At 57.7% G+C, this 22,218-nt stretch overlaps 1 protein-coding gene across 10 annotated transcripts in view; it reads right to left on the bottom strand.

Annotated features, from left to right (window-relative positions):
- Positions 1–21,029, bottom strand: part of MCF2L (MCF.2 cell line derived transforming sequence like) — a 181,294-nt gene extending 160,265 nt beyond the window's left edge. For 5 of the 10 annotated variants that reach the window (XM_023621865.2, XM_023621863.2, XM_070240476.1 and 2 more), the window contains exon 1: positions 12,986–13,158. In XM_023621865.2, coding sequence (XP_023477633.2) covers positions 12,986–13,154 — 169 coding nt within the window. In that variant the 5' untranslated portion in view covers positions 13,155–13,158. Of the gene's footprint in view, positions 1–12,985; positions 13,159–15,225; positions 15,941–19,929; positions 20,048–20,858 lie in introns of those variants that run through there. The other 5 variants (XM_023621868.2, XM_070240482.1, XM_070240493.1 and 2 more) reach the window with 4 other exon arrangements.
- Between the last annotated feature and the right edge of the window lie 1,189 nt (positions 21,030–22,218).

Below are 22,218 nucleotides of genomic sequence, written 5' to 3'. Positions count from 1 at the left end.
GCGCCTGCCACGGGGCAAAACGGAACCCAAGAGCAAGAGGGTCACTGAGCAAAACTGTCAACAGCATCGCCCCCGACAGCCTCCGGGCATCTGAAGCCCACACAGCAGCGCAGGCACAGGGTGACATACACACAAGGTCAGGTCAGGAAGTGCAGCACAGTTTGCAGAGAACGAGCAGAGCCACACATGCACCTGCAGAGGCTGAAGAGCTGGGCACGTCCACACGAGGGCCATCGAGTGACTGTCAGTGAAGACGCTCTCTTCACTGATGTGGAATAATCTATGAGATACAGGAAACGGAGAAAAGCTGAGACAGTACCAGTGGCCTGGCACCCTTTGTATAAAACAGGAGGACAACGAAAACACGAGTGTCCGCTTGTGTCTGCATGAATATACACGGCTCCTGATGACGTGACGGCCCATGGGCGCAGAAGTGCGCGTGGTCACGGGTCACAGCGAGAATGCTCAGGGTGCACCTTTTGTATCATTTGGATTTTGAACCATAAAGATGGATACTGTTTAATACAAACCAAAGACAGAAGGAAGGAAAGTGAAGAGGAAGGAAAAAGGAAAAGAACCGATGCTGGCTCCGGGGAGAAAGGACTGGAAAAGTCAAGGGATTCGGTGCAAAGATGAAAAGAAGGTTTAGACTTGGTGCGAGCACTGAACCGGGAGCCCCGCAGGTCTCTCTCAGCAGCAGAAGAGTCGAGTCCAATGTTCTATAGGACAGCGGTCGAGAAACAACCTGCCCTGTTCAGAAAGAGAGGATCTGTCTAGAACACAAATGCTCTGAATTCCTACAGAGCGTATGGAACAGAACACAAAATCACAGATTTAAACAGCACAGGGGAAGGGCTTCTGAACGCTCTTCCCTAGGCTGAGTCCTCACGGCTAACAGGACGAGCCGACACAGCCGCAGAGACCCCTGCGCCCCGAGCACCTGAAGGAGGAAAGCCCACAGGCGTTCCCAGAGCCCGCTCTCCCAAGCCAGGGGGTCTGAAAGCGCTGGCGAGACTGACCTCCACCGAATGAACAAAGACGGCGTCTGTCCCCCGGACAAAGCCGCCAGCCGCGCTGCACAGAGTTCCGTAGGAAGGTGATCTCGGGAACCTGCAAGAGAGACGCTGTGACCTCCGTCTTTCTGCGCTGCCAGGTGAGCCGAAGGACAACGCTCTGTTTCGGGTTTTACACACCCTCACACACAGACACGCTGACACACTCCACTCTCCCGGGAAGCAAGGCTCACCGACAATCATGCATCAAGGGCGCTGGCAGGGATCCAGGGCCACCTCTCCCAGGGGACCTGCGAGTGCTTGGGCAGGATGGGCTCCAGGATTGTCCTCCTGGGATTCTTGGGGCCCTGGGGACAGCCTGGCCTTCAAGAGGCAGACGGTGCCGCTAACCTGGGAGCCCATGTGCAGACGGCCCGGGACCCCCAGGTGACCCCCAGGTGATCGCTCACCCCTGGTCTAACCTCCTGCCTGGTGAGGAGGCGGGACCAGATGGAGAGGAGCACTGGGCTCAGAGACAGACCCAGGCAGTGGCTGCTGGCGGCAGCCGTGGGAAGTGGGCCCTCTGGTGACAGTAGGGCTCGGCCACCGTGCAGCTCCACTCCCCGCAGTGGGAGACCCGAGAGGCCCATTATCACGGCCGCCACCTGGCAGAGAGCGACGTGAAGAGTCCGTCAGGTTGAAGAAAGCACGGTGCGGGCAAGTGTGCACAGTATCAGCCATTTAACAAGAAACAGGAGATGTAAATATGCGTGTGCATACACTTATACTGACACACACTCAACTGAAGGAGACGTCAAAACTCAAAAAGAAAAAAGGGTTAGTACGGAGGACGGAGGGAACAGGGAGGAGAGACGGGTAGAGCCTAGACAGCTCTGAGTGTGCTATTTGGGTTTGGAAGGATGCAATCACCTCACATAATTACAAGACAAAGTGGAAATCTAAAACAGCCACCACTGAGAAACCAATGATAAAACAAAGGCACTTGTTTACCAGGTTGGTGGCATCACATGCAGAGAGGACTCCAGGGGACTTCAAAACACGGTGGATCTCCCTGGTGGGATGGACCCCAGGACCCCACAGGCCGAAAATGGACCTTCCAGCCACTCGGCCGTCACGTCACTTGTGACAGAGAGGGTCCTGCCGGCTGACACAACGGGACACGCATGTGGGAAACAGCAAACGAGCAATTATGTTGTTGACGCTGGGAACGGGGATTTGGGGCACGGGAAAAGGAAGGTTTCAATCCAAGATCTAAGCGGCCCCAAACTGAACTGAAAGCATCAGAACGAACCCGGAAATGTTTCTCTTTTCTAGACCAACCGTGAGGTACAACCAGCACATCATAAAATGCGCTCCTCTCCGCATGCGGCAGAGGACTTCTGACGAATACATCCATCACTCAAAAAGTGCCCCCACCTCTGCAGTCAATCCCCGGCCCCGAACAAGCAGCTTGTTAGTTTTTAATGCTAAGTAGTATTCCATTGTATGAACTCACATATAAATACATTTAAAGTTAAGATGTCTCCTATATCCTAGGCCTGTCCACTGGAAAGGCCCGGAAGCAATGGTGACCCCGTGGAGACGGGTGTTTCCTGGTTCCCAGCTAGAGTCCTTCTCAGGGTGAGGAGACCGCCCAACTCCTGGACACGGTGAGCGGATTCAGAAGCCAGTGCAAAGGGGCCCCCATGGCCCCCAGCAGGACGATGTGACCCATAAGAACAGCTATGATGGGCTAAAATATAGAAAATACTAAAATCTCTTAGTTCTGTTAAAAACAAGACAGTAGGCCCGAATGGAGTCGCTTATGCTCAGTCCCACGTCACCAGACCGGGACCTGATTACAGTCTTGGCTCCTGCAGAAGTGGAACATTACACCAGTCAGTCAGGAATCGCCTGGTCAGCTCTGAGGAGGTCCTCTGCCTGCTGGACCCTGGCCAGCCCCTAAAGGAAAGCGACCTTGCCACAACCAACCTGCGTTTTTGCCTGGAATCACTTCCTTGTTCCCACTCCCTTCTGCCCAGAAAAGTCTCCTTCTGACAGCTCCTCGGGCTCCTTTCTATCTGCCAGATCGGATGCTGCCCGACTCATGAATCACTGGACAAAGCCAGAAAGATCTTTAAAATTACCTCAGCTGAGTTTTGTTTTTTTAACAGTTTAAAATATTTTTTAAAACCCTCACCACCTCCCTTTAAAAGATGCTAAAGAGCAAACTCATTATTCTAGAAACCGGCAAGTCAAACAGAGAGAACGAAGCCTCTCCTGCCTCCCTACGACTGGAACGCAACGTAGCAACGAGGCAGGAAGGGCTGCTTCTCTTCATCAGTGAGCCCAGCTAATGAACGAGAAAGGAGGGACAGAAGGGGGACATCTGCGACTCAGGCGCGAATTAACAACTCTGAACAGGGACCACCAGCGGCTGCCGACACCCCCAAAACACGAGCAGACGTCAACGCTTCTCGGATGGAGGGCGCCACTCTGACGTCGTCTTAAAAACAGATCCGGGAGCTGGTCCAGGTCTTACAAATCAGCAATTTACAAGAAATACGGGGACAGAGACACATGTCAGTGCCACTCCGAGGGGCCGCAACACGGCCTGAAAACTCAAAGAACAGAGGACGTGGTCACTTCACAGCTGAATTACCAGGGGGCCACCAACCAGGGCAGGACCACCTCCCAGCCACACGACCCCTGGTGATGATGACGTGGAAGTGACAGCTGAAGGTATGAAGAACTCGCCACCCCAAACGTGCCACCTAGGCGGACGGGTTATTTTGAGCTGAAGGCAACTGAGGAAAAGGCAGATACAAGAAAAGCTCTGCCCTCCGCCCTCTGCCTAAAAGCAAGAAGTCAATTTACAGAGGTGCCCACCCCTCCCCAGGAGGGAGTAGGATGAACACTTTACACCCAGTGATTCAGAAGCTCTACGTCTGCTGACAAACCTTCCTCCTGCTTTTCCTGGTCACCTCCTGTCTTTGGCCAAAGATGCTATGAAGCCGGTTCTAAGGGAGGGAGGGTCCCTCATCCCCCATCTCCACATGCACATGGGCACACGTGCTAATAACCTCGTTTGTCTTCTCTAGTTAATCCGCCTTTTGTCACAGGGGCCCCAGCCGAGAACTCAGAAGGGCAGAGGGAAATTATTTACCTCCCCTGCACCATATACCTGGTGAAGACACTTTTTTTTTCTTTCTAAAAAAGACGATCAAAGTTCACCTCTTTCCCACTCTTGGAGCATCAGCCACGGAGCCTGTGGATTTTCCCTCTTTGCTGCTCGAGAAAACCTCACCTCCTTGAGCCCTGGAAGCCTGACTGTGGAGACAGTTTAACAAGATCCGGAAACAGAACAAGGAAACAGGGCACGGGGAGGACAGCCTGGTCTGCGGACCCTGTTCCCCCGAAGCCCACCCCCAGGAAGGACATGAAAGCTGGCAGATAATCGGACACCGCATGCCAGCGCCCCAGAGGGGAGGACACCAGGCCAAGGTGACCAGGTGCTTGCTCAGGCTGTCGGAGGGTCAGGCAGGGTCACAGAGGAGGAGCCGTGGGGTGGTGCAGGGCAGAGGGGCTGGCAGGAGCTCCGGGGCAGGGGTGGGTCGGAGGGAAGCGGGGCTCCGGGAGGGCTGATGACCTGAGCCTGGCTCTCTGTGGCTCTGTCTGGCCAGACCCAGCACCAGTCTTCTGGGGTGCCCAGCCCTGGCCTGGGGCTGCTGCTGTGCCTGGGGGTTCTAGGGGAGAGGGAGGCCTGGGGAGGCTGGCCATTCCTATTTCCCATGGCTTTATCCATACCTAGCCCTTTCCCCGAGGGCCACCTGCTAAGTTCCAGGAAAATTCTCCCACGATGTTCTCCCCTCAAAATAGGGGGCAAGCTCCCACCTTTGGGGGAAGCACGGGCGGGCGGGGTTCCAGCGAGACAGCGAGGCTGAGGACAGTCCCTGCAGAAACAGGGCCTGTGTGAGGAACCTTCCGGAGACATCCGGGAACAGGGTCAGCACAGGACGAGGCCATCCTCACTCCTGGGGGTCCAGTCTCACGTCCTGCTTCAGGAAATGGGTGTCCTCACAGACATAATCAGGCTTCTCACGCAGGAAAACAAATCACAAACATGCGATAAAAAACATTCACATTTTGGTGCAAATCTTAAGGCTTTTATCAAAACTGCACATCCTTTGTGTTTACAAAATTGCTATCATAGTACATTGTTTTATAATTGGCTGTTTCCATTCTTATAGCATGAGGCGTGGCAGAATTGTCACCCTAACAACTGAACAGTTTCTCTGAACCCCTAACACTGTGACTTTGCCTTTCCCCAAATAGTCATCATGATAAATAATGACTGCGATGAACATCTTGGTTCATGAAGCTTTGTGACAATTTTTTATTAATTCCTTAGTTTAAATTCCTGGAAGTGGAGATTGTTGACTGAAAACAAAATATTTGAAGATTTCTATCCACATCGTCAACTCGTCTTCCAGCACAGCTAAAAGGAATGACGTTCCTACCAGCAGTGGGGCTTGCGTTTTTGTCCATAAAACTCGAGACAAAAGAGATCTCCTTTTTAAAGTGACATTTCTCATTTCCATTTATTTACAGCACAGCATTTCTTGTCCTTATTTATGGTGGCGTGTCACCTCTGCACACTTTACAACCGACTTTCTGTTGAGGCGTCCATCCTGTTGATTCTGCTTTGTGAGAGCCAAACATACACAGGCCACGTCTCTTGTCTTGTGGCAACCTTGGCCTAGTTTTTTGTTTGCAGTTAATCTTCATGGTGATTTCTGCTGCAGTTTTAATGTTCGGGTAGTAAAACCTCTTCCTTTTCTCCACTTCCCTCAGATCCGTCAGTGGAATGCTCCTCTTCTCTAACAGAATCACTTCCAGACCACTGAACACTATTTGCCATTCGTTTTGGCAAGTCGGTCGATCGCCCACCCTAGGCGCTGGCGCAGTGCGTCCCGAGCATTTCCACGACGTGCCCACGGAACACGAGGGTGATGGGTCCGGGCTGTCCCAGACCCCGCAGAAGGCCGAGGGATCAGCACCTCAGCCCAGCCTGACCTGTGTTGGACGCAGGGGAAGGAGACGCTCCCTGTCCTCACGCGCTCAGGCCTCTAGGGACCCAGGAGCCCAACTCACCAGAGATGAAGCCAGCAGGCGCTCTGTCGGAGCGTAGGCACAGGCCCAGAGACGAGACTGAAGAGCGGACACGGGGTCTGCTTCTCGAAGCAGGCGGTATCTTCCTGGTCCTGGACAGACGGCAGGATTTTAACCAGGCAGCGGGCAAGGCAAGAGGGGGAGGATTTCTATGCAGTGGGAACAGTCCACACAGAGTGGAGACCGTCCCCCCAGACAGCCCTCGCAGCACAGCTGGGAGACGCGTGGAGGGACCTGTAGACCGGGCTCAGGTCTGGAGTCCTGGTGACTCAGCGTGTCTCCACTGACTACACGTGACAAACGCAATTTCTCTGGAGGAGTCTGGCCACCTGATCGCCTCAATCATACGGCACGTGTTATAAAGCACACAGTTAAACAGAAAGACCACTAACGCTCTGATAAAACAGTAACAAATCTGCTGTGACCAGGCGTGCACAGGGGAGGTCCTGGTGCCGAGAGACGACAGACGGGCGTGAGGGACTCGGCTCTGGGAGGGCAGCTGCCCCCGGGCATCTTCAGTTCACCTGAGGAACGTCCTCCATCAGCTCAGAGTCGTTACTCCTGGTTCTGGGTTAATACGTCACATTTATTTTAATTAATGATGAAAAACACCAAGTCAACTCCACTTAGGAGAGACCATCCCAGAGACTGTGGGGCAACAGGAGACCCCCCCAGAATCTCCAAAGGCCTTGCAGAGGCGGGTAGGGGTGAGCCCCTCCAAGCCTGTCTCCCCTGAGACCTGGCGAGTGGCAGCACCTGCACCCACCCCAGGCCCCGGGCCTTTGGCAGCTGCCGTGAGAAGAACACCAACCAGGCTTCCAGCATCAACTAGTAACCCACCGCTGGTCCCCGAACATCTGTAAATTCATGAGCAGTGAACACGTGTTCTTAAAAAAAGAAGGAACTCTAGCGAGCTCCCTGAATAATATAAAAAGTCCAAGTGAAAAAGACCAAGGGTTTAGGCGAGGTTACAGACGGGAAGATAATCATTTCTAGCAACACCGCAAGCTCTGTTTCCACAAACAGCATATTCATCATCTTTGGGGAGTGTCCCCTCGGGACTCACAAAACCACAGAGAAAAGACCGGCCAAGGGCAGCCCCTCTGTGCTTGCTCTCGGGACCGTGTGCCTCTCGGGCACGGTGCCCTTGGAATGCCGCCTCTCAGGACGACGCTGCAACATTAATGACATGTGAGGAAAAGCAGTGACTCTCCCGAGAAAGCGCCGTGAGCTCGACGACAAAGAACTGGGCAACGGCAAGTGCACCATCTCTCAAATTACGCACAGCTGGACCCCTGAAAAGGCAGCGGTCATGGTGCTCACTCACTCTCCACCGAGCTATGACCACAGTCCACGCGAGACACACAGGAGGTCCTCAGAAGCCGACTTCCTGCCAAGCATCAGTTTCCTGTGGTCTTTTTTGCTTTTCCCAGAACGCATTTTCAGCCCAAGCTAATTGTTTCTGCAAAGCCCTCTGTGAGACTCTCCACCAAGAAGGCCATCGCCACATCGTTTCCACGGCTGGGCCCGGGCCTCTGTCTGCAGCTCCTCTGGAGCCCCAGTCTTCCCCGGGTGGCCGTGCGCAATCCACCCGGCCCCGCCAGAAGCCTGGAGCATCTCGCACCATAGATGCATTCAGAGATTAGTTCAGCCACAGGACATTACCGATATTTGAAGCATTTTGACTTTAAACAAGGACAATTCACAATTCGATCCACTATGGCAGATGTTCTGTTCGCTGTGAACCCAAGCCAAGGGTTGCATTACGTATTTTAAGTATTTTATCCACAAAGCCACGGCCAGCACCTGTTCAAGTGTGATCCTCAAAGGTTTGCTGGAAACAACTGTCGGCATCATTAACCGATCAGAACAGACACAACTTCTAAAAAGTAAGCACGCACAGAATGCATTCTAGAAACAGGAAGTGCACCTGGCCGCCTGACAGGCCTCATGGCCACGGGCTCTGCTCCTTCACCTCTGCCGTGACAGGAAACTGCTAACCACTGGACGTACATCTTCTTAATCTCTCAAACTCGAGTTTTAAGATGACAGAGGGCATTCAAAAAAAGAAAAACTGTTCCCAGACAAACACGTCCTCGCCTGGCCCAGGGCCTGCTGTGCGGCACGTCCACCTGGTGCGGGAGGAGCAGAAAGGGCAGCCGAAGGTGCACCACACCGTGATCACGGTTCTCATGGGTTGGACCCCAGGTCCCACGGGGGACTCTGCACATGCGGAGCCAGAGGCAGATCGGAGCCGACGCGTCATCTACCCGCTCTGAGGCACAAACGGCAGTGGGAGCTCACACGGGATCTGGCGTTTGGATACGAAAGCACCACGTGGAAGATGGAGAGCAAGAGACCCGCAGAGCCACACGAGCCTTAAAGCTCTCTCGATAAAATGTACTGTGTGCACATGTGCATGCGTGTGTGCATGTGTATCCATGTGCAAGCGCACGTGTGTGCGTGGTTCTCTAAAATATGGTAAACGTTTCCAGGGCCCCGGATTCCCCAGTGAGCATGACATCCAGGACACAGTGTTCCTTCCTCTGCACCCCCAGGTCCCTGCCTCAGGGAGGCTCCTCCCACCCCGATCTGGTCGTTCCTATGGCTGAAGAGGCTCCATCCCCTCCTGTGACAGCCATTTATCTCTAAACGGCTGGTGAGGGAAGACCCGGGCCTTGCTAGCTGCCTGGTAATCAGGGCCTCTGATGGTGGAGGGCACGCACAGTGACAGCGGCTGGGCCTCACTGGGACTTCCATGTTGGCTAAGTATCAGGGCCGCGTGGAGGGGCATGCGTGTCTGCATGACAAAGGCACTCGGGCCGGCCACCCCCCGGCTGAGCCCAGGCTGGGTCGTCGCAGCCCAGGAGGGCGTTTCAGGAGAGGCAGCTGCACTGGCAGGCGTGGAGGGGCCAGGGCAGCCGGAGAGCAGAGAGGAGGGCACAGAGCTCTCATGGGCTGTGTCCCTGGAGCAGCACAGCCCCACGGAAAGGCTTTAAGCACAAGAGGCAACTGCTGAGACTGTCTTCTAGAAAGAGGGTCATGGCCACGGTAAAGGTGGATGGGGGACATGATGGGGCCATCTGGACTCCGGAGGAGAGCCGCGGGAGCCTCCACCAGGGCCCGCCCGGGAAGGCGACGGGCTCTGGATACCACGGCGTGACCTCGCAACACCTCCCCAAGCCACTCTCACATCCAGCCAAGCCAAGGGGCGCCCTGACCCTCCGCGGGGCCAACTCACAGAGGCCGCGGGCCCTGGAGTACAGGTGCCCCAGGCCAGGTCAGGTGGAAACCCTCCGAGAGGGCCACCGGCAGAGTCCCCTGGGATCAGAGGCCTCCCCGTGGCAATCGTGACACAGTTAACTGCAAGAGCAGTGACACACAATGTCATGCAGCGTGCTACAGTGAAGGAGGCTGAGGAAAAGCTGAGCGCAGACACAGGGCTGTAGCTGCACCAAGCGAGCTGAAAAACAAGCTTATCAGTGTCGGCCCAGCACTTCCCAGCTCTGCCTGGCCTTCTCAAGACAAGCGTCTGCTGACGCAGAATCTGGAAGTTGGACTGGATGCCACTAGCCCCTTCCACTGGCTCCTGCCCAGTTCAACAGCAAAGCCAAGATGGTCACGGGGAAAGTAGCTTCTGTCGTGGTTCCAAAACCCACCGGCACCCAGAGGACCCTGCAATCCACTTGTGGGTGCACACGGTAGAGAACCAAAAGCAGGATCCTGAAGGGCTCTCTACACCCGCATCACAGCAGCAGACGTTCTTCACAACAGCCAACAGGTGGAGACAAGCCAAGCGTCCACCCACAGACGAACGGATAAGAAAAATGTGGTCCGTCCACACGATGGGGTGTTAGTCAGCCTTAAGAAGGAAGGACATGCTGACATGCGGATGGACCTTGAGGACGTTACGATGAATGAGATGAGCCTGTTGCAAAAGGACAAATGCTGTAAGATTCCTCTCATACGAGGCCCCTAGAGCCAACACATCCACAGAGATTGAAAGTAGACGGTGGTGCCAGGGGCTGGGGGCAGGCGGCTGGCAGTGTTTAGTGGGGACGGAGTTTCAGTTTGGGAAGATGAGAAAATTCTGGAGCTGGATGGTTACACAACGGTGTGAATGTGCTTAGTGCCATTGAACTGTACACAAATAATAGTTAAGAGGCCGGCCCCGTGGCCGAGCGGTTAAGCTCACATGCTCCACTTCGGCAGCCTGGGGCTCCCCCGGTTTGGATCCTGGACAGGGACCTACACACCACTCATCCAGCCATGCTGAGGAGGCATCCCACACAGAAGAACTAGCGTCACCTACAACTAGGATATACGACTACGTGCTGGGACTTTAGGGGGAAAAGGAAAAAACAAAAGACTGGCAACAGATGTTAGCTCAGGGCCAATACAAAAAATAGTTAAAATGGTAAACTTGATTTTATGCACATTTTACCCCAATAAAAAAAACTATCACTGATTTCAAAGACCTAAGTTCTGACAGCAGATTTCATCGCCCCAAAGGGCCTCGAAAGCAGCTGCCTGGAAGCTGGGCTAGAACATCGAGAACAGCCCATGGACGGCATAACCGGGAGGACAGCAGACGTGGGGAGGGGCCGGCTGCCCAACACAGCCCCTCTCTTTCCTTGAGGAAATCAGGAGCAAGACGAGGAAAACTGGAAGCACCCCCGCCCAGCTTCAGAGCTTTTCAGCAGATCCCTTCCTATTCTTTCCAGTCCAGGGTGGGAGGAAGCCCCAAAGGGCCTCGGTGGCAGAGCCGTCCACGTCTCCAGGACTCGCGGGAAGCCAGCGAGGTTCTGCAGGCTACGGAGAAGGGGGGAATCGCGCAGTGACACCATTCAGAGCGTGGCTCTGACCCACCATCCTGGGCAGGTGCCACCCGGGGGATCCTCGCGGCAGCCCCACGCGCGTGGTAACCCACACCGTGCGGAGGTTCCATGACGCGCCCACACTCGCGGGGCCCGGGAGGGACAGTGACACCCCGGAGCTGGACGTGGGCGCCTGCCCTCGACTGGCGAGCCTCACCCCCAGGCGGTGATCTGCCAGGACATGGCGAGAGGCGGGCTCCTTGGCCGGGAGGCTCCGGGAAGTCTGGAAACGGTTCTGGCCGCCAGGCTGGAGGCAGAGCTTCCTCCGCAGGCCGCCTCCCTCGAACCTGACGCACAGCAGGCTCCTGGGCTCAGAGGAGCCGACCGATGCCGGGTCCGCGTGGTCATAGGCGGCTAATGTGCAGCCAGGCTGAGCCCGAAAGACTTGACAACCTCCCGCTGGGAAGTGAACGGCCAGTCAGCCCGGGCACCTGCCCATCGTCCTCCCCCTTAGCGAGGAAGCAGGCCCCCTCCTGTGTCCCCTTCGCAGGGCAGGACCAGATGAGCACTTCCTCAAGTCCTCTCCTCACTTCTCGCTCCCAGCGAGTGACCGGCCCATGACTCGCCTCCTTCCTTGAGTGGACACAGACCAGGGAACCCAGATCTGCGTCTGGCAGTCAAGAGAATGCAGGCGTTGGAAAGACGAGGCGCTCCGGGCATGGGGAGACTAACTCGGAGGGACAGGCTCAGCCTCCTGCTCGTCAACAGTCACTGACAAGGGCAGTGACAAAAATCAACTTTCTAAACCTGCAGAACTAAACCCAGACACTGCGGGGCAACCACACGGGAACACCACCACCCACCCAGCCAACTTCACGTTGTTCACGAGCGCAAGGGCCCGTCAGCGGAGCTGTGGCTCAGAACCGCTGGGTCTGGGGGCACTTACGAGACACCTGCCACAGTCGCAGCACAAATATTCCTCTGCAGAAGCAGACGTGCAAATGCCGAGTTCCACAGACGGCACAGCTACGATCCTCACCCTCGGACGCACGCCGCAGGACTCAAACCCTGGACACAGCCCCAAGCGGGCGGCCCGGGGACAGCAGCACAGACAGTCTAGAGCGTGGCCTCTGCCTATCGAGCCCCCACAGTCCAGGCCAGTGACGGTGGATGCCAGCTTAGGGCAAGGCCGAGAAAGTCCAGATTAGGAGCTGGGAGGAGTGTCACTGAAGTTCTCAGACGAGCCTCTAGCTTTCGGCTTTGGAAGCCTGCCTGGTTCTGGTCACTGTGGTACCAGGCCGGCACCCTCACCATTGGACTCACACCTTCCCGCCCGCGGGTGGTCAGTGCGTGCGTTCACCTTGTCTAGTGAAGACGGAACTCTCAGAGTCAGGCAAGGATGGCAGCAATGCAGGCAAAGCCAAGAACAGGCAGCAGGCACTTCCTTCCATTACAAGACGCACGACAGCTCTCAGACAGCCAGGCCAGGGAGAAGATCCCCCCAGCCTGGACTGAGGGGTCAGGCTGAGCCTTGAGGGGTGTGGGGGCTGTCACCACGGTGCACTGCTCATTCTGCCCTCTGGGCCACTGTCATCTCAATATGACAACACACCAAATCCAAACAATAGCTCTTGTGTTCTTGAAAACTGAAGCCAAGCCTGGGAACAGCTCCCCGTCAGGTGCACCGTGCCTCACTGAACACCCGAGTAAACATTTCTGCTGAGCTCTCACCAGAGCCAAGCTCATTTTAAAATGCTCCTTTAAATAACCACCAGGAAGCCACCCGAGCAGGCCTCTGGAGGCACCGTGTCGCTGGGCTGGGCAGGGAGCCGCCGCCTTAACTCAGTCTCCCACTGCAGGTGACCCAGGAGGCCAGGCCTTCAGCTCTGCCCCCAGATCTAACACATCAGCCTCCTAAAAGGGCCAGAGCGGCTAAGAACAGGACTCGTGAGTAATCGGCAGTAAGCGCTTCAGGATCAAAAGAAGGTTTAAAGCCGGCCCTACCTGTGGGTGTGGCCATCCCCTCGCGCTGCTCTCCAACGAGCCTGATGCCGTCTGGGACATCAATCCAATGGTCACTCTCCTCCGTTTTGGCCTCATTGGATCGCGGCGAGGAAGAACAGTCGTCGCGTCCGGTTTTCTTGCACAGGATGAATCTCCAGCAGTCAAACATGAGTCTGTAGCATGAAAACCAGATTTTAAAAGGAAAATGAGGTCACGCTGCCAAAAGACATCACAGTTGTTTCTTTGAACAAAGCCCATGTAACCAGATAGGGCCTTCAGCGGTGCTCATCCTGAAACGGATGCAGCACGTTCAGAGCTAAATTCATCCTTCTCCATCGAATTTCTATTGCGCCAACGCTCAAACAAGCAATCTCCTTTTATAATACTGAAATACAATAAAGTTGTATAGTCAAAAATATTATTTGCTTCTGCTGCTTAGAGGAAAAAAACCCTAGATTTTTCCCCTTGACATTTAGGATCTTGTTTCAAGGACATCAAAGTCCCCGTTCCTCCTGGTTTCAATGTCACAATCTAATTCACCAAACTGGCAGATTTTCAAAGCCACTGCTTATTCAGATTACTTAAAACATCTGAAATCCTCTAAGGAAAAAACGTTCTCTGAGTTCCAGCACAAGCATTAAAGTCTCATTCCTCCAGTGAAAATTTGGCAAAGAAACTTGAATCAGGTTTTCTGGGGAAGCAACCTTGAATTCAAAGAGACAACTAGCAACTTCTGTATTTCAGACAGAAGCCATCTAGAGTCATCTGCTGGGCCAGCATTTCACCTTCATTAGGTAATTACTGACCACACTGTTTGTACAAGGTCCTTTAGCATATTACAGCTCATTATTGTTTCCCCCTGTCGGCCTAATACCTGGCAAGGCCCCTTCTTTAGGAATAAAGATGTAAATAATTTAACTTGAATAAATTTTACTTGTGGCCCCACCAGCAACACCGTCTTTCCACTTGCTGCTCACATCCTCTTTATCCGGCGGGGTGAGCTTCGGTCCCTGCCCCAGGCCGCACCACACGGGGACCCTTAGTGCCCAGGAGGAGGCCACATGGCAATGGGAAACGCCCACTCGCCCACTGCCTGCCACCGCCGAGGACCCAGCACTGCCAAGGACCCGAGCTTCGTGCCCTCCTGTTCCCGAATCTCCCCTTTCACTCCATTCGGCTGAAGCCCCGGCCACTCCTCCATTTAAGGTTTACCCCGACCGCCTGGCCGCACCGCCCGGTGCCGGCTGCCCTCGGCGAGGTTCACACACAGGCCTGGCCGCCTTCCCCACGCCCAGCAGCTTCAGAAGCCCGCCAGTGCCGGCGGCCCCAGGCAGGGGTTCCAGCGTGCTGGCTACACGGGAACCACGGCGCCGCGGCACGACCATTCTAGGGAGAAAGGAGCCGTGATAGCCGGGGCACACGCAGTCCAGGTCCCGGACACTTTGGGGCACACTAACTCCACCCCGTCCCTGACCAGAAGAGACGGTGTTTCTCCCACCCCGTCCTGTTCTTGCCGAAACCCAAGACTCCTCTGGGCCCCACCCGCCCCTTTGCTCTGATTGACACCGTTGTTGGTCAGCAACTCGCTTGTCACTGTACGCATCTTTCATGTCACTTTTCCAGGCATGTCTTCTGGATCTGATAACATTTTCTTTAACACCATAACGAGGAAGCGGCACAGAGAAAATGGGAGAAGTGGAGCCACCTCCCAAAGCCAGCTCCCCCGGCAGGACCTCGGGCCTTAGCATGCCTCACTTGTCTTAGTTCCTGCTTTGTCTCTCCAAGAAAATCAGACCACGGGTGGTGCTCCTTCCAGGAAGGGCACAGACTGTCGAGCAGTCAGGCCCAGGTCCAAACACATCCCTTTAGTCTAGTTTTGACATTAAAAAGTAGGAAGAAAGATTTCCCTGGTTAAAAACAAAACAAAACAATCCTGCTGTGCCCTCTCTCCCTCCAAACTGTACCCAGAATGTCCAGCAGGCTTATCATGACCCAAAAACCTCCGGCAGGAAAAGGCGCAGCGTGCACTTCCACGTGTCCCCACTGGCCGCCATCTCCCCTGGGGCTGGGCCGTACAGGACCTGAGCCCTCCACCAACCCGAGGAGGCATTCCCGCCTATTCTGTCCTCTCTGCAGCAGGATCCTGGAGTCAGTGTTCACTAGGTCTCAAGACACACTGGGAAGATGCAAAGTTTTCTTTTAATTAATTTGTTCTGAAAAACAAACAAGTAGCCCTTCACCTGACTTGGCTGAAGACAAAGTCCAGGGCCGCTTCCCCCGCTGGCTGGTCAGCCTCGGCACCTGAGACTCCTCCGTCTGGCTGAGGGCAACTGGTGACCGGGGCCTGGGGAGGGTATGGCTCCTGCCCAGGGCTCCCTCCTTCCTCTGGGATCGTACTTCTCCAGCAGCCTTGGACAGCAGCATCCCAAAAGGTGAAGGATGCAAGGCTGACAACCACCCTGAAACATCCAGGCAGAGACCGTGGCACAGAAGAGCTGGCGGTTTCCCCACAGTGGGTTTTCCTCGGCTGCGTAACCCCAAAGGCACACAGGACAAATCCAGAGTTCAGGCCATGCGGGCCGTCGTTAGCATCAGTTCCCTCTAAAAACTTCAAGACTGGCGTCACCACAGAGCACTGAGTTCAGCTCCCCAGTGAATAAGCCCTGATAGGCGGCGGGGACCGAGGGGAGCTGATGGCGGCCCCTGCCTGGTATTTGTCCCTCTCTGGAGCTCCAGGGGTCTCGCATTCTGTGCACAGATGAGAATCAGTCCCTGGGTAGCTGGGCTTGGCCAAGCATAGTGGGACATCCAAGTCAGCTGGTGCCATCAGCCCTTGCATCTGCTCAGCACCTGCTTGGTCCTCTGGGGTGCTGGGGGCACGGACACGAGGGCAGCCGCCGCCCCGCTGGAGCTCGGAGTCCTGGAAGAGCCGACTCATGCACGGACCAGAGCTCCCTGCACACAAACGCGACAGCCAGCTCAGCGTCGCTCACACTCACAGCACAGTCACAGGTCCTCTCGAAGGAGTTGGGGGCCGCTGGGCACAGCGCGAACTCTCACTCACAGGAGCCTAACTGCGTCAGGTGCCAAATCTGACTCTGCCTCCTCCGGCCGCTCCTCAGTTGGAGCCGGAACACCAGAGAGATGCACTTAAAGTAGAAACATCACAACCACTGCCCCGCTGTCCCTCACAACTGCGGAACCAGTTACGAAGTGCCCATGATGAAAACGGAGTCTTACCGTTCAAAAAACAGAAGGCAGCCCTAGGAGAGGGGGAGCTCAAGGGGAGGGCGGAGCTGTGGCGGGACTTGGCCACACAGGCCATGTCCAGGGGGTGAGGGGCCCAGCCACTTTCCCTACTTAGGTAGCACCCACCCCTCCACCTCCACCCCCGACCCCTCCATCTCCACCTCCACCCCCGACCTGTCCACCTCCACCCCCACCCCTCCATCTCCACCCTCCCACCCCTCCATCTCCACCCCCCCACCCCTCCATCTCCACCCTCCCACCCCTCCACCTCCACCCCCACCCCTCCATCTCCACCCTTCCACCCCTCCATCTCCACCCCCCCCACCCCTCCACCTCCACCCCCACCCCTCCATCTCCACCCTCTCACCCCTCCATCTCCACCCCCCCAACCCTCCATCTCCACCCCCCCAACCCTCCATCTCCACCCCCACCCCTCCACCTCCACCCCCAACCCCTCCATCTCCACCTCCACCCCCGACCCTTCCACCTCCACCCCCACCCCTCCACCTCCACCCCCGACCCCTCCATCTCCACCTCCACCCCCGACCCTTCCACCTCCACCCCCACCCCTCCACCTCCACCCCCCCACCCCTCCACCTCCACCTCCCCACCCCTCCATCTCCACCCCCCCACCCCTCCATCTCCACCCCCACCCCTCCACCTCCACCCTCCCACGCCTCCATCTCCACCCCCCTACCCCTCCATCTCCACCCCCCCACCCCTCCATCTCCACCCCCACCCCTCCACCTTTACCCTCCCACCCCTCCATCTCCATCTCCACCCCCGACCCTTCCACCTCCACCCGCACCCCTCCACCTCCACCCCCCCACCCCTCCATCTCCACCCCCCCACCCCTCCATCTCCACCCCCACCCCTCCACCTTCACCCTCCCACCCCACCCCACCCCTCCACCTCCACCCCCCGACCCTTCCACCTCCACCCCCACCCCTCCACCTCCACCCCCCCACCCCTCCATCTCCACCTCCACCCCCGACCCTTCCACCTCCACCCCCACCCCTCCACCTCCACCCCCCCACCCCTCCATCTCCACCCCCCCACCCCTCCATCTCCACCCCCACCCCTCCACCTTCACCCTCCCACCCCACCCCTCCACCTCCACCCCCCGACCCTTCCACCTCCACCCCCACCCCTCCACCTCCACCCTCCCACCCCTCCATCTCCACCTCCACCCCCGACCCTTCCACCTCCACCCCCACCCCTCCACCTCCACCCCCCCACCCCTCCACCTCCACCCCCCCACCACTCCATCTCCACCTCCACCCCCGACCCTTCCACCTCCACCCCCACCCCTCCATCTCCACCCCTCCACCCCTCCATCTCCACCTCCATCCCCCACCCCTCCATCTCCATCCCTCCCCCCTCACTCGGCTCCACCCCTCAGGCCCATTCTGTGTGGACAAGAGCACAGCCTTTCCCTGCAGGACTCAGTCCTGTTCTGTGCTCTGTCTCTAGTCCTTACTTCCAAATGAACAAACAGACAAGCAAGAAGGAGGACCGCGGGGACGGCGAAGTTAAATGCTTGCCAGCTCCTTGGCGTCCACATCATTACTCCCTTGTTAGATCTGTTCAGATTTTTGTCTTTGTTTCAACTCAGGAACTTGAATAATGTTCTCCACTTTCTCAACAGGTGGGCTGACTGGCCCCAGTCATGAGTTACATCCAACGCTTCAGCTGACGAGTCCCAGAGGTCACCGAGCCAGGTGCAGACCCTTCAGACGGACACTTGGCCTCTGCGTGGTCCCTCTGTGGAGCTGCATAGGGCTTTGGGCTCCAAGGCAATACTGGGAGGCTCCAGCGAGGGTCTGGGTTTCCTGTGGCTTCCAGGGCTGCCCAGGGCCGCCATGATGCTCGATGAGTCACCTTCAGGATGGGCCCCTGACCACAAAGTCATGATATCCAAGCCTCCAGACCTCCAAGAGTTTCTTGGTAACCATGGGGTGTCAGGTGTCCCATCCTGGACTGGAAGTTCTGAAAGTTCTACTGGAGGAAGCCAGCAAGAAACACGATCACGTGGCCGTCCCAAGGGGAAGGCGCTGCAGACAGGCTGTGCCAGCACCAAGCCCACTAGGATGCCGCAGGCGACAGGGCAGTCCTCAAGAGGCTGCTGTTTTTGCCTCTGCCAGCGGCCACCCGACACAGACTGCACAGCCATCCGCCTGTTCCTCATGGCCTTCTCGAAGGCAGGCCCGCAGCCCGCAGAGGGTCTCTCTGCAGGCGTTTTGGTGAAGACCCCTCCCCCCATTCTCACCGCCCTCCCCAAGGCAGAAGCTCACTGAGGGCCACGGCGCCTGCTTCAGACGAGGCTCCAGGCCCACCCGGGTCAGGTTCCGGAGGCTGGGGGCCCAGGAGCCTGCATTCCAACAAGCAGACCACACGACTGTGCCCGGCTGCAGGCGCTCCCTCCAGGATCACGAGGAACAGGAACCCGTGGGTCTGTGGGGTCAGCCCAGAGGCTCTTGCCTGTCTAACGGGAGCGTCCCCATGTCCCCTCGTCCCCAGGAGCTGATCAAAGGGTGAGATGGAGTGAACCAAAGAGAAAGAAGCCAAGCTCTACACAGAACACTGCATTCCTGTCACTGTGACCGTTACACATCTAGCTTCTTCTCAGGAGCCTCTTAAAGCAACACCCCGTCAAGCGCATCGGGGCTGGCTGTGGTCAGGCGGGAACACCCCAGGCCAGCTTAGCTCCGTCACACAGATACTCCAGCATCCTCTGCTTCATTTGAGTGCTCCCCGCGTGTTTCAAAGTTAATCAACCCATCCAGTGGCAGAGACCTCTCCCTTCCACGTGCCCATAACTTCACTTCCAGAGACCAAGGTGCTGCCCTCCAAGATCAACGTCCAGATCCTAGTGGAGTCTTCACCAAGGAGCCTCGGCCTCAGGAAGGGAGCTGGCCATCTAGAAGGCTGGACCTGGAGCACGGGCTATGACAGGAATTCAACAGAAGCCCTGCAGGGAGGGTGGAGAAGGAGGGTTTCGGGCGCAGGTGCTCCCTCTGCCCTGCACTCTGCAGACCTGGTGGATCTCTTTGATCCCTTATTCGTTCCTGTGCTCCTCCCCACTGCTCCTGCAGTCGGAAAGCCCTGCCTCCACCAGCTGTAAAGAAAGAGTCGCCCCAGAAACCGCGAACACATAACAAAAGAGTTGTAACTGGGCTTCCAGGCCCCTGAGCCCCCTCCCGCAGGCTTCTGTCCTTCACGGGGGGCCTGCACATGAATCTCCTGTCTTCACAGTGGTCCTGGGAGGCGGCTGGGGCCCGCATCACCCCCACTTCACAAAAGGCAAAACTGAGGTTCACAGAGGCGTCGGTGTCTTGACCACAACCGCACCGGGCACGTCCACCGCCTACAAGCAGGCCCCTGCTCAGACTGTGAATTGGGACATGGGAGGGGGCTGCCCCGGCCCACAGGGGCTTCCAATGGGGCCAACTCACCCCAGAGAGAGCACCCCCCCTCAGGGCCCACCCAGGACTGCAGGGCAGGACTGTCCCCACAGGTGTGAGGAGAGGGCGGTGGTGCCCCCTGATCCCAGGACGCTGGGGCAGAGCTCAGAGCTCAGGAAAACGCTCGGTCTGTGAAGTCAGGTCTGAAAACCAGCCTTGGGCCAGCCATCCCATCAGATGCGCATATTAGATCTCCTGCACAGGGCTCCCCCAGAGGCACCCCTCTCCTACCTGCCAAGGGTGGGTCCTGCCTGCCCCGGAGGGGGCCGAGGACACTGCACCATCAGCAGCCTCTGGGGATGCACTTCTATTTTGGTGGTGTGGCCCTGCCACTCCCCGGTGGCCACACATCCTGGGGCCTCCCACGGCCATCCCCTGCACATCCTGCCTGTGTGCTCAGGGTCACCTTAACCCTTCCCCACCCAGGGCCTAGCAGGCGGTCTGTTAGGGGTAGCCTCGGGCCACGTGTGCCAGGATGGGGACGTTTCCTGAAAAGTTAAGAGTCTGCACTTGCTCCAGAAGTCTCCTGGGGCCCCTCCCCCACCGTCATGGCTCCTATTTAAGTGTCTGCAGAGGAGCCAGCAGCCAGTCAGCCAGGAGCCAAAGGGATGAAGAGCAACAAGGTGTGAGTTTAAAAAACATGGTAGGAAAGCCTTCGCAGTTGTAGAACAAAGCAAAGTTCTTATTTTTAAACTGCAGCGTCTTCTCTTCCACTGCTCTTTTGAAAGGCAAAGCAGCTGGACTGTGGGCCACGGCCTCTCCATGCCCGGCTGGGGGACCCCCACAGGGGACACAGGCCGGCCACCAGGGAAGTGAAGATTCAGGTGGGGGACCCCACGCCGCGCTGCCCCACCAGGCCGCCCTGCGCGAGACCCCTGCCCTGGACACCCGCCCGGGACACCTGATGCACGGATGCATGGGAGAACCTGAGGTGTGGCTACGGGAGGTGCCGAGGGGACCCCAGCAGGAGAGGCCCCGAGGGTGACACCTGTCGGGTGCGAGGGGCGAGGCGGAGCGGAGTCTGCGCGGTGGAGCCCGCGCTCCGGACACCGCGGGAGGCGCCCGTGCTCCGAGCCCCCAGACCACTGTCCGGCTGTCCGCCCACCTCGGACGCTCCGTCCGCGCCCCCCCGCCCCCTCCACCCCTCTCGCCCTGCACACCTGGCCCGGCCGTGGGGGCCCGTCCTTGTCCTCTGTCCTCGGTCCGCAGGTGCCCACGGACGCCCCGCCTCCTCCTCCGGCCGCGGGCAGGGGTGCAGGGAAAGGGGGAGGGAGGAGGGGGAGGGGAGGGGAGGAGCACAGGGCTCTGGCTGTGCGGAGGGGGAGGGGAGAGCGGGTAAAGGTCTGGGGGAGGCGCGGGATGGGAGGGGAGGAGGAGGTGGGAGGGAGCGAGGGGGGCGGGGGGAGGAGCTGTCCCGAGCCCCACCCTCTCCCCGCCTCTCCTCCTCTCTTCCCTCCCCCGCCTCCTCTCCTCCTCTCTCCCCTCCCCCCCCCCCCCCCCCCCCCCGCCTCCCCTCCTCTCCCGGTCTCTGCCCCCTGGGTCCCAATCCCCACCACGTCCCCCGAGAGCACCCGGAGGGGTCCTGCCAAGGAGCGGGGCTCCTGCCACTATGCGCGTTCACCAGGACCCCGCCCCCAGGCCGCAGGACAGAAGGGGACGCCGGCTGGACGTGGTGGTCTGACCCCACTTCCCCGGGCTCACCCGTAAAATGGGGTCCCCCCGCCCCTCGGGGGGCCAGCGGGGAGGTCCTGCGTCTCCTCCCAGGCCCCCCTAGGCCAGGTCCGCACTCTCTGCCCACGACCCTCCCTTGCGCCGGCGACTTCCCAGGAGAAGGGGTGGCAGGTGGGACCATGGCCAGCCGCTCACCCCCTGTGACTTCAGAGTCGCCGTTTGCAAGAAAAAGAAAAAAGACCCCGGCTTTTAATTCTTTTGTCTTCCAAGGTTCGGAGGAAGTAGAAGTTCCAGATAAGAATGAAAACATTGAAGTGATGTAGAAAGACTAAGAGAGCCCAGTGTTGACCTAGATGCGAATTTTATTTTAGTCGAGGCTTTGAAATGTCTGCCTGTCCCGGTAAAAGTGGGCAGCCCCTCTGAGTAAACCCAAACCGGGTTCTCAGAGAGGGCGCTGATCATCAGCCCCAAGGCAGCTCTAAGTGCCCACACAGAGCTGGGCCCCTGACGCCCACAGGGACCTGGAGGGGAGCCCCGGGCACTGACCTTCCGGGCCACTGGGATTGAGAGTTGCTCCCTGGTGCCACCACACACGGGCTGCCCAGTGCGGGGTCTCTGGGCACCACGCTGTCCCGGGGCAGGTGGGGGGTACCGCCTGAGACAGGGTCCTGAGGGGACGACGGCCAGGCAGATTCAATGAGGCTGGGCAGCAGGGCTGGAGAAGGAGGGGGTGACGAGGCGGGCAGGAAATTCAACGGGAGGGGAACTCCCTCCACCCAGAACTTCCTGCACCCAGTGAGCGAGGGGACAGCAGGGGCTGTCGCTGGAAACCCCCCAGAGTCAGAGAGC

This window comes from Equus caballus, chromosome 17 (genome assembly GCF_041296265.1).
Source record: "Equus caballus isolate H_3958 breed thoroughbred chromosome 17, TB-T2T, whole genome shotgun sequence".
In the NCBI taxonomy this organism is placed as follows: domain Eukaryota; kingdom Metazoa; phylum Chordata; class Mammalia; order Perissodactyla; family Equidae; genus Equus; species Equus caballus.
Note: the sequence above shows the minus strand (reverse complement) of the source record. Positions and strands in the feature narration are given on the sequence as shown.